We start from the raw sequence: 13,296 nt of genomic DNA on the forward strand, positions 1-13,296 counted from the left end.
TTTATGATATTGATTTAATCTAGCCTATATTCCATGGTTTCCATATTATTTATTTATTTAATATTTTGATTCATTTATTTATAGTGTTTTTAAAGTAATATATATATTTTTAACTCATGTAATTTATAATTATTTATTTAATTTAACATAGACCTATCCATTTGTTTATTTTGCTTATGTGTTTATGTGTGCCTTGTCTGTGTTTTCCCTTGTTTTTGTATCGATGCTCTTTAATATTCTCCTGAAAGTGTTTTTTCATTTCTTTGTTTTTGACCTATACCTATTGAAGTTTGCATATTGACTTATTATATATGCAGCAATATACCTGTGAGATTCATGTCTCAAGTATTACTTTTGTTCTGGTGAAACATATTTTTTTAGTCTATGGTTGAAACCATATTGAAACATGTAAAGTGTTACATATTTGTATGACCAAGCTTGACACAGAGGAAGAAATGTGATGTAGCAGGGCATAATTTTAACCATATTTTTGTTCACCTTATTTCCTTTTTAGTTATTCGATCATTTATTCTTATCGGTTATTGAAAATATGAAATCTGTGGTTATAGCCATTTTTCGGCATGTATTGCTGTCCTCCCGACAGAAGAGGGCGCAGTGCAGCTCAACGGAACTGCTGTCAAATCTCGTCGAAGACAGAAGTCTGCACATAAACAGGAAGAGAGTACGGTGAGTTCAGCCTGTCTTTAAACGTTTACTTTGGTTATTTTCATTGATGCATTTGATTATCTATTGAAGATATAATTTAGTATTGAATGTACGCTAATCTGATGCACTCTGACGATGTAAAGGCGCAGCAGTGTGTAGCCTATATGCAGGTCACCGGGATTTTGCCAAGAGTAAAAGACGTGGTCCTGGATAAACATATTTTGTTGAGCAACAGGCCTGTCTGAATTTTTCCCCTAACCTAACCCAACCCATAAGTTATATCTAAAATCAGAGGAAAATGATAGCTGAATAACACAGATGTAAATTGTAAAAGCACCTAACCCTGGCCTTGTAAGCCTAAACTTGATATAGACTGTAAACTTGTCTCTCAAATCTGATTGGTTGTTTGGAATGTTGATCAAAGATGTTGATGCAGGAACGTGTTGTAAGTTACTTGGTAACAGCAATCCACCTTCACCACGCATCAGTTCAGTATTCTCCCAATTATCTTGTTTTAACAGGGTTCTACCTTTGACTCTACTGTATTTCTATAGTTGAATGAAGACAGAGCAGTTGTAAGTGACCATGGGCAAGAGCTGCAAGGTGGTGGTGTGTGGCCAGGGATCAGTGGGGAAAACTGCAGTTCTGGAGCAGTTACTGTACGCCAACCATGTTGCAGGTGAGTGTTATGACAGCTACCCACCTGACTGCAGTTTCTCAAAATCATGACACATTCACACATAGTGCCCGCCTGACAGGTTCAGAGACCATGGAGACGCTGGAGGACATCTACATCGGGTCTGTGGAAACGGACCGCGGCTCCCGAGAGCAGGTGCGCTTCTACGACACGCGCGGGCTGCGTGACGGCCAGGAGTTCCCGCGGCACTACTTCACTTTCGCGGATGGATTCGTGCTCGTCTACAGCATCGACAGCAAAGAGTCGTTTAAACGCGTAGAGGCCCTGAAGAAAGAGATCGACCGCTGCCGTGATAAAAAAGAGGTTTGTGTGCTTGCCTTTCAAAAGTTTAGGGTCGTTATGAATTCTCTTTTTAAAATACTATTACTTTTATTCAGACAAGGGCGTATTCAATTGATCAAAATGACAGTGAGGTCATTTATAGTGTTACAAAAGATTTTTATTTTTTATTTTATTTTGTAGTCAAAGAATCCTGGAAAAAAATGTTCCGCAGTTTCCACAAAAATATGAACTGGTTTCAACATTAATAATAATAATAAATGTTTCTTGAGCATCAAATTATCACATTAGACTGATGCCTGAAGGATCATGTGACACTGAAGACTGGAGTAATGATGCTGAAAATACAGGAATAAATTACGCTTTACAATATATTCAAATAGAAAACTGTATTTTACTGTATTTTTTTTGATCAAATAAATGCCGCCTTGGTGAGCAGAAGAGACTTTCTTACCGACCCCAAACTGTATATTGAGCAAAATTCTCTTCTCTAGAGTACATTTTTTATTTAATTTTTTAGATGACACGAAATAGATGCTGACAAAGTCAAAATGTGCTATTAGAGAAGTGCTAATTAAACGTCACTGTTTGGCCCTTCAAAACCATTTCATCCATAACCAAAATGTTGTGTAATAATACTTCACAATATTACTGTTTTACTGTGTTTTTTGATCAATAAATGTAGCAGTTATCTTTCAATTTGTATTTCATGGCTGAAAAAAGCTTCCATATTAAAGGGCTCAAATAATGAGAACTAAAATTTTCATAGATTTTTTAAGCTAAAAAGCTTTACTAACATTACAAGTGGACATTATGAAAAAAAAAAAAAAAAAGCCGTTGTCTTTCCGTCTCCTAGGTGACTATTGTTGTTGTGGGTAACAAGTTGGACCTGCAGGATCAGAGGAGAGTGGACAGCGAGGCGGCTCAACAGTGGGCACGGCAGGAGAAGGTCAGGCTGTGGGAGGTCTCTGTGACCGACAGAAGAACGCTCATCGAGCCCTTTGTCCATCTGGCCAGCAAAATGACTCAACCTCAGAGCAAATCCACCTTCCCACTCAGCCGCAACAAGAACAAGGGCAGTGGATCCCTGGACAGCTAGAGATCAAGAAGATGGCAATAGAGCTGGCAGAACAACGTAAAGATCTGTTAGAAGGGAGATGTGAGGCAAATCTCTAAAGAACTACATTACAGACACTCAATTTTAAATCTTTGGAACATTTTTACTTGGAGTGCCATTATAAGCTGCACGTGTTCAGCACACTGTATGAAGTTACTGTTTTAATGAAGTTTTATATTGATAAAAAAATATAGAGTTCTTATGTTGCTGTGCGATATTTATGTCATGCTTATCTTAAAACGATTGACTGATAAAACAAAATACTTTTACACTGAAAAATATATACCTCTACATTGCAAAAAGTTGTTACATCCTATGTGAAAGCAGCTAGGATAATTGGTCTTGCTCAATAAGATTTTAATGATATTTGAGCTATGATAACTGCTATTTTTGTGACATCAACTGAATGTCTTAATTGAGGTAATGCAGACTGGATGGATATTTGACTTATTTTGTGAGACAACACATTCCTATTTCTTAAAATGTTTACTGATTTATTCCATAAGAATGTCTTTCTAAGTAAGTCTCCACTAGTGAAGTTGTATCCATATGTTTGCTTGTGTATGAGTGAGAGAGTTAAAGTATCACCACTGTGCCATCCTATTTTTTTCCCCCTAATGACAAAAACAGTTTGCTTTCAGTTGAAACTATTCTGGGTGTTTTTACATGGAAAAAAAAACTTAGCTGAGATAGCTTTCAAATATATTTTGACATGTTTGTTTAAAAGCATCATAAACCATTTTTGTCTGAAAACAAATACTGTATGTGCAGCTTTTCAAACATTTCAATAAAGATGCTTGCCTGGATTTGTTTACTGCGCATGAATCCTTTCTAACCTAAATTAGAGTTCAATGTACACAATGGTCAAAAATGTAGATAAAGTCCTGTAAAGCATAAATCCGTACATGGTTCAAAGCCTGTCTCTTAACAGCACAGCAGCCATTACGACTGAATAAGCCCCACATAATGGCAGTTTCTCAATCTTTAGAAGGAGTAAACGGGAGAATTGGTTTTATTTGCCCTTTATCTATCTTTTTATGGAGTAGATATTTCATTTCGTTCATGGCTAGATCTGCAGTGACCTTATAATAGAGGGCTCTTCTCCACTTCTGCCAGGGAGAGAGAGAGAGAGAGTGTGTGTGTGTGTGTGTGATGAACAATGTCTGAAGTTAATGCTTGCTTTAAGCTACCCTTCAGTTAATGAGGCGTGTATCAGTGTGCATCAATAGCGTTTACAGTTCACAGATCAAAGATTTCGCATTATGCAAATTGACAATTTTCAAACTTCACACAACACATAGCGTTTCAAAAATGTCACTCTCTCAAAAGGTCTGGGAACTTCAAAAATTGCATGCTTTACAACCAATTAGCTGTAGAATGTGGAATAAGATTTGTGCCAAATGTTTTGAACGTAACTTTTCAAAAAAACTAATACAAATATAAATTGAAAATGGATAAAACTATTCGAAACTGGACAAAATATATTGCAGGCAAAATTCATTTTTGCTAACTGTTCTTTTCGTCCTTTCACTAATCTGAACTTACAAATGTGCTGTCAGAGTTTTCGTTTAAGATTCCCTGAGTTCTCGCTCGCCTTTCTGGCACAAATCCTTATGGAATTAGATTTGTGCCAAAAAGCAAATCTAATTCCATAAATGTACTGACATCCCTTAAACCGAGCAAAAAGTACTTGTGAGATGTGAAGGGGGGTCAGTAGCCTATAGTAGCTACAATATATAAATATTTATTTTTTATATCGTTTTATATAATTATTTAATAGTAAGTGAAACTTTTATTTATATATTATTATATCTGAATCTCAGAGTCCATGCCAATTTGTAACCAGTAACAATCTAAACATACTAGTGAATAGTGAAATAATTACTATTAGTAGCTTCAAAGTAGCAAATGTAAAATGTTTTATGAATGTAGAGGTTTAAATGACTTTGTAAAACTTGTGTAAATACATAGAATTATTAGGGTGCACCTGTCAGTCCCCGCTTCAATCTTCTTGCTGTTCTCATCTTAATCACAAGGTGGCGCATGATTGTTAAAGTTGAGGCGCATGATTGGAATGAGAAAGTGTGCTTTTGTGTAGTGTTTCTCATAGTGGGAAACAGATGACAGACTTTTGCCTATTGCGCCTGGGTTTTTACAAAACGGAGAAGTTTCTACATGAATGACACTATAAAGCAAGACTTCATGACATGCTGTCATCCTCTCGTCAATAACCAGGAGTCCCATAAGCCCTCAAAAGAACAGCCAGAGCACTGGGGTGGAAGATCTAATCGATTTATTTCTCTCTCTCATTCTCTGCTTTATTTCTTTTTTTTTTACGCATTCACACACACCCTATACAGAGAAATAGCAAACGAGTCAGAAAACCAAGACGCAAAATCCTATGAAAATACGTTTCCCTTTGTGTCATCCGACAGGTCAGATCAATGTTAGATCAGTCACAGACAGAAATGTATTGAGCACAAAGAACAAATACCATATATAATGTCTTTCAATATTTAAAATATGCAATACTGGCCATGTCCCTATTTAGTATTACTGAAATCGTCTCTTCTTTGTTCATGCCTAAGAAACATCTAGTTGGATTGGACACAATTCACATGTTTTTCAGTTCACACGCACACATGCACATTTTCACACGAGGCTCCATGGTTTTTAAACACATTGATGGGAGAAAGTTTTTGTGTGTGCTTTTTGATCATATGACAGTTTTGTTGTCTTGTATGTGCAGTGATTATCAAAAAAAAAAAAAAAAAAAAAAAAAAAAAACATACAACCTTCAATTTGGCATTTAGTCATTAATGAGAATATATATTTTGGCACAAGGCAGGCAAACTAGTGCAGGAAGTAAAAGGGAGTGTGATTTGAATAGTAAAATTAGCCCTGAACCAACACAGAAGAAATGGAAAATGCCATCCACTGTCTCATCACTGCTGGCAACGGATGTTTCCATGACTGTCCTGTGACAAACAGATTCCATCGGTGTATAATAAACAGAGGGAAATGTCAAATTAAGCTTTCCAATGTCCCTCAGATTGGCAATAGAAACACTGTCCACCCTACATCATTAAGAGCGCTCACAACATTAAGAGACAGAGAGAAGAAACATACTCTAAAGATAGAGAGAGAGAAAGAAATGGAATCATCTTCTGTTTTCATAAAAAGGTTCCAGTTTCCGTCATTATTGCTTAAAGATTGAATTTCACTGAACTGAAAAAGCAACAAATAAAAAAAACAAAAAAACAACAAAAAAAACAACCATACATATATTTTGGAACTGTTCCTTTTGGACAACATATGAAATCATCCACCTATCAGAGGCCATCACAGTCATAAGTATCATAACCAGCCATATCTGCTGTGTGGACCTCATAAGGACAACACAACTAGGAATGGTGCCGTTACGTTTGTTACGTCTTCTTGTGCATGAAGGTATCCACTGAAGGACCAAAGTTATTTATCATTCACTACATGTCTTTCAATGGACCTTATGGAGATCAGTTTGACGTTCAGGAGTTATCAAAACATACACACACACACAAATAGGAGAATTTGATCCAAGCAAAGTCCTTGTTCTAAAGTGTCCTCAGAAAAAAATCTGAATTTGTCCATGTTGTGCCTCTTGTAGTGTCAATATGGCTGTTGTTAGTTAGCTCTGTTCAAGGCCCCAGGCTTCATTCCCGAAATGGCGAAACGTCCTCTGAAAAGCAAGAGCCCTGAGTGGGCTTGAGACTCACCCGTGACTCCAGGCTCTGAGGCCTTGTCTGGGTGTTCGAGTCTCAGCCCGTTTTTAAGCAATATTTCTTATATTCCGTCGCCTTCTTTCTCTTGCGTGTGATTCAAAGCACTTTGATTTACAATTTGACATAAAAACTACTTAATCTTATCTACTTTGCAATAGGATTATCTCCTTATTTCAGTATGCATGTCTCTGCAGAAAGGGCGACAAAAAGTAATAACTTCATCAAGTAAAGATCGTTCTTATCACATTAATTACAATACCCAGATAAAGAATCTACTTTAAACATCTCATAAAATTCTACATATTTACTCTAATTGTATATATTATAAATGTTAATGATTCACTTTTAAAAGCAGTATTCATAAAATATTTACAAAAAGCTCTTTATGCTAGGGCATGTTTAAAAAAAAAAAATTAGACAGATGAAAAATGGCTCTGATGAAACAACATTGACTTAACAGCAACATCTAATTCTACAGGTCTGGAGTCAGCTGATCAGTCTTAATCCATCCAAAATGACACTAATCTTGGACAAAGCGATGTGACTGTGCATTCTGACAGGAACACTTGTATACTTGTAGTGGGCGAGTTTAATGTATTTGAAACTGAATACGTAGCTATGTAAGCGTAATCTTAAAATTCTCCTTTTAACAGTACTGATAGTGTGTATTCACTAACCGCCATTATGGTCATTATGTTTTGGCAATGGCTCCTCTGTACAACTAAATCATTGACGCTTCCAGAATCGAAAATGTTGTTCTGAATAAAATCAAAGGAGTAATGAATTCATGACACACACACACACACACACACACACGCAAATCACATTGTGAGGGTTTAGATCTTAATCAAGATGGGACGCGGACAGATTTTTGACAGGCGTACTGACCTTTGTAAGTCCGTAATAAGGAATACTGAGAACAAAATATGCAGACATAAAAGGCCACGTCAAACTGTGACAGAACTGTAATCATCTCATCTAAGATCGTGAGTGTGAGTGTGTGTGCATGTGCAATCTCAAATCACCTAATCTATGCATCAACACTGAGAAAATTTCGACACTGATTGGGAGCGAGTGTGTGTTGCCTTGCTACCAAATTGTCACCTTCGTCTATTAGACTGGCACTCTGTGTTACTCAGTGATTACCCATGACAGAAAGCCTTAGCATCTGTTAACTGACAGACCAATGAGGTTTATATTTGTAACAAAAGTCGGTCAGATGAGGTTACTCGAAATGCATGTGAATACACAGACCGACAGCAACGTATTCACGTGGAACGACATGAAAATAGACTAATGACAATTGAAAATACCAAAAAAAAAAAAAAAAGCATCAAGTAAAGGGATGTTTGCATTTCCTCACTAAAACAGCTAGCGCAGTTATAGGTCTCTAAAATTGGCTTTCCTCTAATAAATTATTGAATAAAAACCTGATTAATATCTGTATAATGATAAATATCCCATAAAGCAAAGCTAAGTATCCTTCTTATAGCTCTTTCACTCCCTTATCAGTTACGTCCTGTCAATCAAGCGTTCATCTGCATAGTGCATGGTGTTAGCAATGAGGCCCCTCCCATATACCATATATGGTCTTGCTCTCTCTCTCTCTCTCTCTATCTCTCTCACACACTCTCTCTCCCTTTACTGCATAGTTCAAGAGTGACACTCTCAGAGTCACAGTCTTTGAGGAGGATTGGGAACACTATGGTGTTTATATACTTGTGTATACAGCGTGGAGAGAGCGGGAGCACGGACGAAGTTTGCACAGAGACCGTCAATACTGAGATCGGATTGTAAGACTAAATCATGTGAATATGCACCCTTGTTGAAAGAGCGTGTCTATTTTGTTTATGGGTGATCAATAAGGGGAAAATATGATGGGAGTGTGTGTGGCTCTCAGAGGTCCGGGCGCTGGCCTAAAAAGGGCGGGGCCGAGGATCGGCGTCTGAATGAAAGTAGTGCCCGGTGGGTGTCGCAGTGCAAGTGGATTGGCTGCGACTGTGCAGAGGGTGGGCGGAGTCATGTGGGTGGGCAGGAAGCTGGCGGTCAAATTTTTAGCCAATTGCTTCTGTAGAACCAGTTTAGTCTGAGAAAGAGAGAGGGGGGGGGGGGGGGGGGAGAGAATGAATCATAATGCAAACAATTTAATATATCACAAAGGTGCAATACCTTTTTTTCCGCTTTTTTTCAAAGGTGCAGTGCATAGTATCTGTGCCACTAGCTCAGTGATTCTCAACCTTTTTGACACGAAGGCCCTCCCAAAACTATAGTTATTAACCGAAACTGGGAGTATTTATATCATATCTAATTAACCACGATTCATTTGTGAATCCTGAAGTTTTAAAAATGGTTTCTTCTTCTATTATTGAGGGAGAAAAATATAATGTAAGAGATAATCCAAGGCTAGCTGTGCACTAAATTTTTTTAATGCACGACATGGAGGCAAAGAACCACCCGATGCGAAGCACGATCTCTGATCTGTGTGTGCGAGTGATGTTTGTGTGTGTGCTTCACTGTAAATATAGGTAATATAGAACGGTAATTAAACTGAATGAAACTACCTGTGCATTAAACAGTTTTAATGCACAACTTCCAGCCAATCAGGATCAAGTATTCAGTTCAGACAGACCATGATATAAATCATTTTATATGTTTTTAGCCGTTTTAATTTGGATTAATAAATTAAACCAATAAATTATTAATATATTCAAATAATTGAATATTTTTTGTCATCCTGCAACCCCCTTGTAGGTTTGCTGAGTTGAGAACCACTGCACTAGCTGCACCATACAGAATGACTGTTTTCAAACTAGTTTCAAATTCCCTTAAACATTCAGTCCTGACCCAAAGTCAAGCAATTGGTTGATCTATTGTTGTTAAGTGGCACATAAATTATACACTACATTTTTAAGAGAGTCTAACCATGGACTGTTAGTTGGCTACTTGGCTTTAAGTTCTGTCACTCACCTGTGAGGATAGAGAGGAAAAATTGCATTGGCTGATAACTTTCTTCATTGCAGACATTGCACCACTCGCATAACCGTTCCATCTGACACCCTGCTGCAAAAGATCAGGAGAGATGAGCTGCTATAACAAAGTGTGTGTGTGAATAGAAGACATAAAAATCATTTTAATTATGCAAAATGTATCAGGATGAGACTGTTTACTGGCATCCTCCCCTCAGTGGCTTCCACCCCTTCCCATTTCCATTCTGTCATGCTGAGAATGCATGCTTATTATCTTATCCTGTCAATCATCATCAGTTCTATTGTTTGAAATGAACTCTGGGATGTAATATGTATTTGTACTAGATCAGTATATAAGACCATAATGTTATTTGACTTTTTAAAAAAACTGCTCTATGCTGATTAGCTGAATACGACTATTATATTTACATTTATGCATTTGTCAGATGCTTTTATCCAAAGTGACTTACACTGCATTCAAGATATACGTCATGCATTCCCTTGGAATCAAACCCATGACTTTGACGTAGCTTGCATCATGCTCTACTGTTTGAGCCACAGGAACGCTTAACCCGAACAAGCAATAGCCGTCATTTCACCATCTCGGTTAACTACAGACCTGATATAGTCCGGCTCCGAGTAACCCACTTCTAGCCAAAATAACCTTGAATTTGGTCGTTTTTGCCAAAATAACTTGCGAGATGTATGATATTTCATCATGTAAGCAAAGTCAACAGTGATTACAAGGTGTTTGGTTTCATTTCTTTGACATGTTCGATGCGTTGATGACTAGTTTATTCTTGGGCTATGGTTAGACGTCTATTAAATTTTCAGTGACAGCCCAAATTTTGCTTTGTTTTAGCTTAGTCGTCAGGGCTGTGATTGGATTTTAAACTCAAAATTGCTGGGTATAAGCATGTAAACCACAGAAGTGTCTTGAGTGTAACCGTGTATTTATGTGTGTGTTTGTGTGTGCTCACCGATGCTGCTGAGGTAGGCTGGCTCTTGGTGTGAGGGTTGAACTTGGGCTTCGGAGGTTTCCCAGCCAGTCTATCCTTGTGCCTTCGGCTGTTCATGTGCTAAACAAAAACAAGAAATAAAGGTGTATTTTTAGTGTTGCATTTTCAAGCCTGACAGATTGTCAAAGGTGCTTTTACCAATAAACAAAATAAGTGCAGATTTTCCTATTTCCCTAAAAAAATCTTTAACTTTTTAGTACCTTTCACCTCTTTCCCTCCCCTCTTTCTTTTTCAACAGGCTTCATTTTGTTTACTTTACACTTCAGAGACGGCTTAAGGCAAGCGTGAAATACCATTAAATGTCATGTTCCTCAGGCCTGAGAGGACAACAGGCCATCAACAACACACACACACTACACGTTAGGTTTTCATATCTTTGTGGGGACTCTCCATAGATGTAATGATTTTTTATACGGTACAAACTGTAGTACAAACTGTATAATCTATCCTCTACACTAACCCTACCCCTAAACCTACCCATCACAGAAAACGTTCTGCATTTTTACAGTTTCAAAAAACATCACTTAGTATGATTTATAAGCCTTTTTCCTCATGGGGACCAAAAAAAAAAAAAAAAAAAAAAAAAGGTCCCCACAACGTTAAAAAATTACTGGTATTACTATCCTTGTGGGGACACTTGGTCACAACACACACACACACACATACACCTCATTCATGACGCACAAGCAGAAAATGTGTAAAGTGTTTCGTAAAAGCCTTTTATGTAAGAATGGTTTATGAGATCCAGCATAAACCAGCATGAATTCCATGTTGGTCCAGGCTGATTTATGCTGGCTAGAGCTGGTATAGTGCTGGTCTAGCTGGTGGACCAGCATAGTCATGCTGTTCTCAAGCAAAACAGAGCTGGTGTAGCTGCCCACCAGCACTCCCACTTCCCATTCTGGGGACAAGCAAACCTTGCAGCATCCCATGATGCACCCAGGATGCAAAACATTATGTTAGTGACCAGCAATGCTGGATTTTTCAGCAGGTTGTATAAACACTACAGCAGAAGTAGTTTCTGATTAGCTCCACGCTATGTCAATATGACAAATTTGGTGAGTAGGAAAACTTCACAGACAAGGGGTGGGTTGCACCAATGAGGATTAATCTTACCTCTGGATTAATTCTAGTAATTCTGTTGCACCAAACTTTAAACCTTGTTTAAAAATAAGCAGGTTTAAATTTAAACCATCATTTTGATCCTGGATTTAATTTATATTTAAAATGGATTAACTTTAATCCTGTTGCTCAGATGTAAATCTAAATTAGGGATTAACTATAAATTTACAGGTGAGGAGGTTTAAATAAAATAAAGTGCACCTACAATTAAAATATGTGGCTGATTGAACAAAGATAGAAAGAGTGGGTGTGTTGTCGGGTCTCAGAGAGGTGTTTATTACAAATAAAAATGAAAAATAAAGCGCATTGAGTAGGCAGAGCAGAGTGTGAGGGTCTGATTAGATCGGTTACGATGACTTTATATTGAGGGTCTCGGACTGATTAGCATATTCCTGGTATACTGAAAATTCAACCTAGAAATCCAAATGAGACAATGAGGTGTGTGTAACTTGCAGAACAAGATACACCTTTAAATGTATTAGTTTATGTTTGAAACTCTAGTACATGCTTTCCCCAACACAATTATACCAGGTAACAGACCTGGCTGAGGAGAGATGTGTTTCTTCTGAGAAACAGTGAACCTGCCAATAACGACATGATAAACTATGTGTCTGTTAATGGTGTGTAGATGATCGCCAGCAGCTGTTCTGTCAACTTCTAGAAGAAAGTCATTTCTGACTGGATCAAATAGCAATCCTGCAATGTAGCTACCTGATACTCAAAACACAGCTAGGTAGTTACATTGACCTTATAATAGAGAACACACAAAATGTGAACATGCATCTGTGTCCATTTGTTTTGTTACCTGGCTGAGTTGAGTCTCAGAGTTAACATGGATCTCGCAAACTTCACAGTAGAAGCTCTTGCTGGCCACGCCCACACTTCCCTTACTGGCCAATCGCTTGCTTTTACATGAGGTGCGGGATGACATTGCCTTCCCTCGTCTTCGGGGCAACACACTCTGTCCATCCATCATTAGTTTATGCTTGGTGCCTGTGACATGTGGAAAGGTGAAGGAATACACATGATGAAGGTTACTTATTTATGCACAAATACACTCAATTTATGGGGTGAATTTATGGAATTATATTGAAAATGAAAATGTGTAAAACAATTTAGGTAAATGTTTGCAACAAAGGTGTTGAATAAGTATGGAATAATGGTCTATAATTAATGATAATAATAATGTTTAATTTATATATCGCCTTCCGGAGCTCAAGGACGCTTCACAAAGAGCAAAAACACAATCAGTAATTTCACATGAACAATAGTAATAACATTTGCCCAGTCCAGAACAAGAGCTAACGCAGTTGCCTATAGCAGTAATATCAAATTGTGCAAACATTTAAATCCATGACCGTAACATCATGTAGACAATGCAGAAGGTAGACAGTATCAACATACGAACACGATCTTGAAGCAAAAACACAATATGACTGCTAATGTTGGAAGAACACATTATGACTGATTATATTCGGCGAACAAATAGGTTTTGAGTTGTGATTTGAATTCATGGATTGAGGTACTTGTCCTAAATGTCAGAGGGAGTGAGTTCCATAGCTTAGGTGCCAGAACAGAAAAAGACCTGCCACCCATTGATGATGATAGGCAAAATCTGGGGACACAGAGAAGTTCACACCCATCGAGAGGGAATATAGGGAGAAAGTAA

At 37.6% G+C, this 13,296-nt stretch overlaps 2 protein-coding genes across 7 annotated transcripts in view; one reads left to right on the forward strand and one right to left on the reverse strand.

Annotated features, from left to right (window-relative positions):
* Window positions 1-583: 583 nt before the first annotated feature.
* On the forward strand, window positions 584-3,572 carry nkiras2 (NFKB inhibitor interacting Ras-like 2). Its single transcript, XM_079891404.1, has 4 exons — window positions 584-687; window positions 1,221-1,345; window positions 1,425-1,666; window positions 2,499-3,572. Exons 2-4 carry the CDS (start codon window positions 1,252-1,254, stop codon window positions 2,739-2,741), a joined length of 579 nt encoding a protein of 192 aa, XP_079747530.1. The 5' UTR covers window positions 584-687; window positions 1,221-1,251; the 3' UTR covers window positions 2,742-3,572.
* A 1,464-nt stretch (window positions 3,573-5,036) lies between these two features.
* The window catches only part of znf385c (zinc finger protein 385C), a 102,045-nt gene continuing 93,785 nt past the window's right edge, over window positions 5,037-13,296 (reverse strand). For 5 of the 6 annotated variants that reach the window (XM_079891645.1, XM_079891641.1, XM_079891642.1 and 2 more), the window contains 4 exons: window positions 12,433-12,620; window positions 10,467-10,565; window positions 9,488-9,580; window positions 5,037-8,606 (listed from right to left, as the gene is read on the reverse strand). In XM_079891645.1, the coding sequence (XP_079747771.1) occupies window positions 8,379-8,606; window positions 9,488-9,580; window positions 10,467-10,565; window positions 12,433-12,620 (608 nt within the window). In that variant the 3' untranslated portion in view covers window positions 5,037-8,378. The remainder of the gene's footprint in view (window positions 8,607-9,487; window positions 9,581-10,466; window positions 10,566-12,432; window positions 12,621-13,296) is intronic. The other variant, XM_079891640.1, reaches the window with a different exon arrangement.

The sequence above is a fragment of the Squalius cephalus genome, assembly GCF_949319135.1.
Source record: "Squalius cephalus genome assembly, chromosome: 1".
In the NCBI taxonomy this organism is placed as follows: domain Eukaryota; kingdom Metazoa; phylum Chordata; class Actinopteri; order Cypriniformes; family Leuciscidae; genus Squalius; species Squalius cephalus.

What these genes read in the sequence shown, in the direction of transcription:
- nkiras2 (XM_079891404.1), top strand. Translation starts at nt 1,252, where the DNA reads ATGGGCAAGAGCTGCAAGGTGGTGGTGTGTGGCCAGGGATCAGTGGGG. An exon ending in GTACGCCAACCATGTTGCAG is followed by an intron (nt 1,346 to 1,424) that starts GTGAGTGTTATG and finishes CCCGCCTGACAG; the next exon opens with GTTCAGAGACCATGGAGACG. An exon ending in GCTGCCGTGATAAAAAAGAG is followed by an intron (nt 1,667 to 2,498) that starts GTTTGTGTGCTT and finishes TCCGTCTCCTAG; the next exon opens with GTGACTATTGTTGTTGTGGG.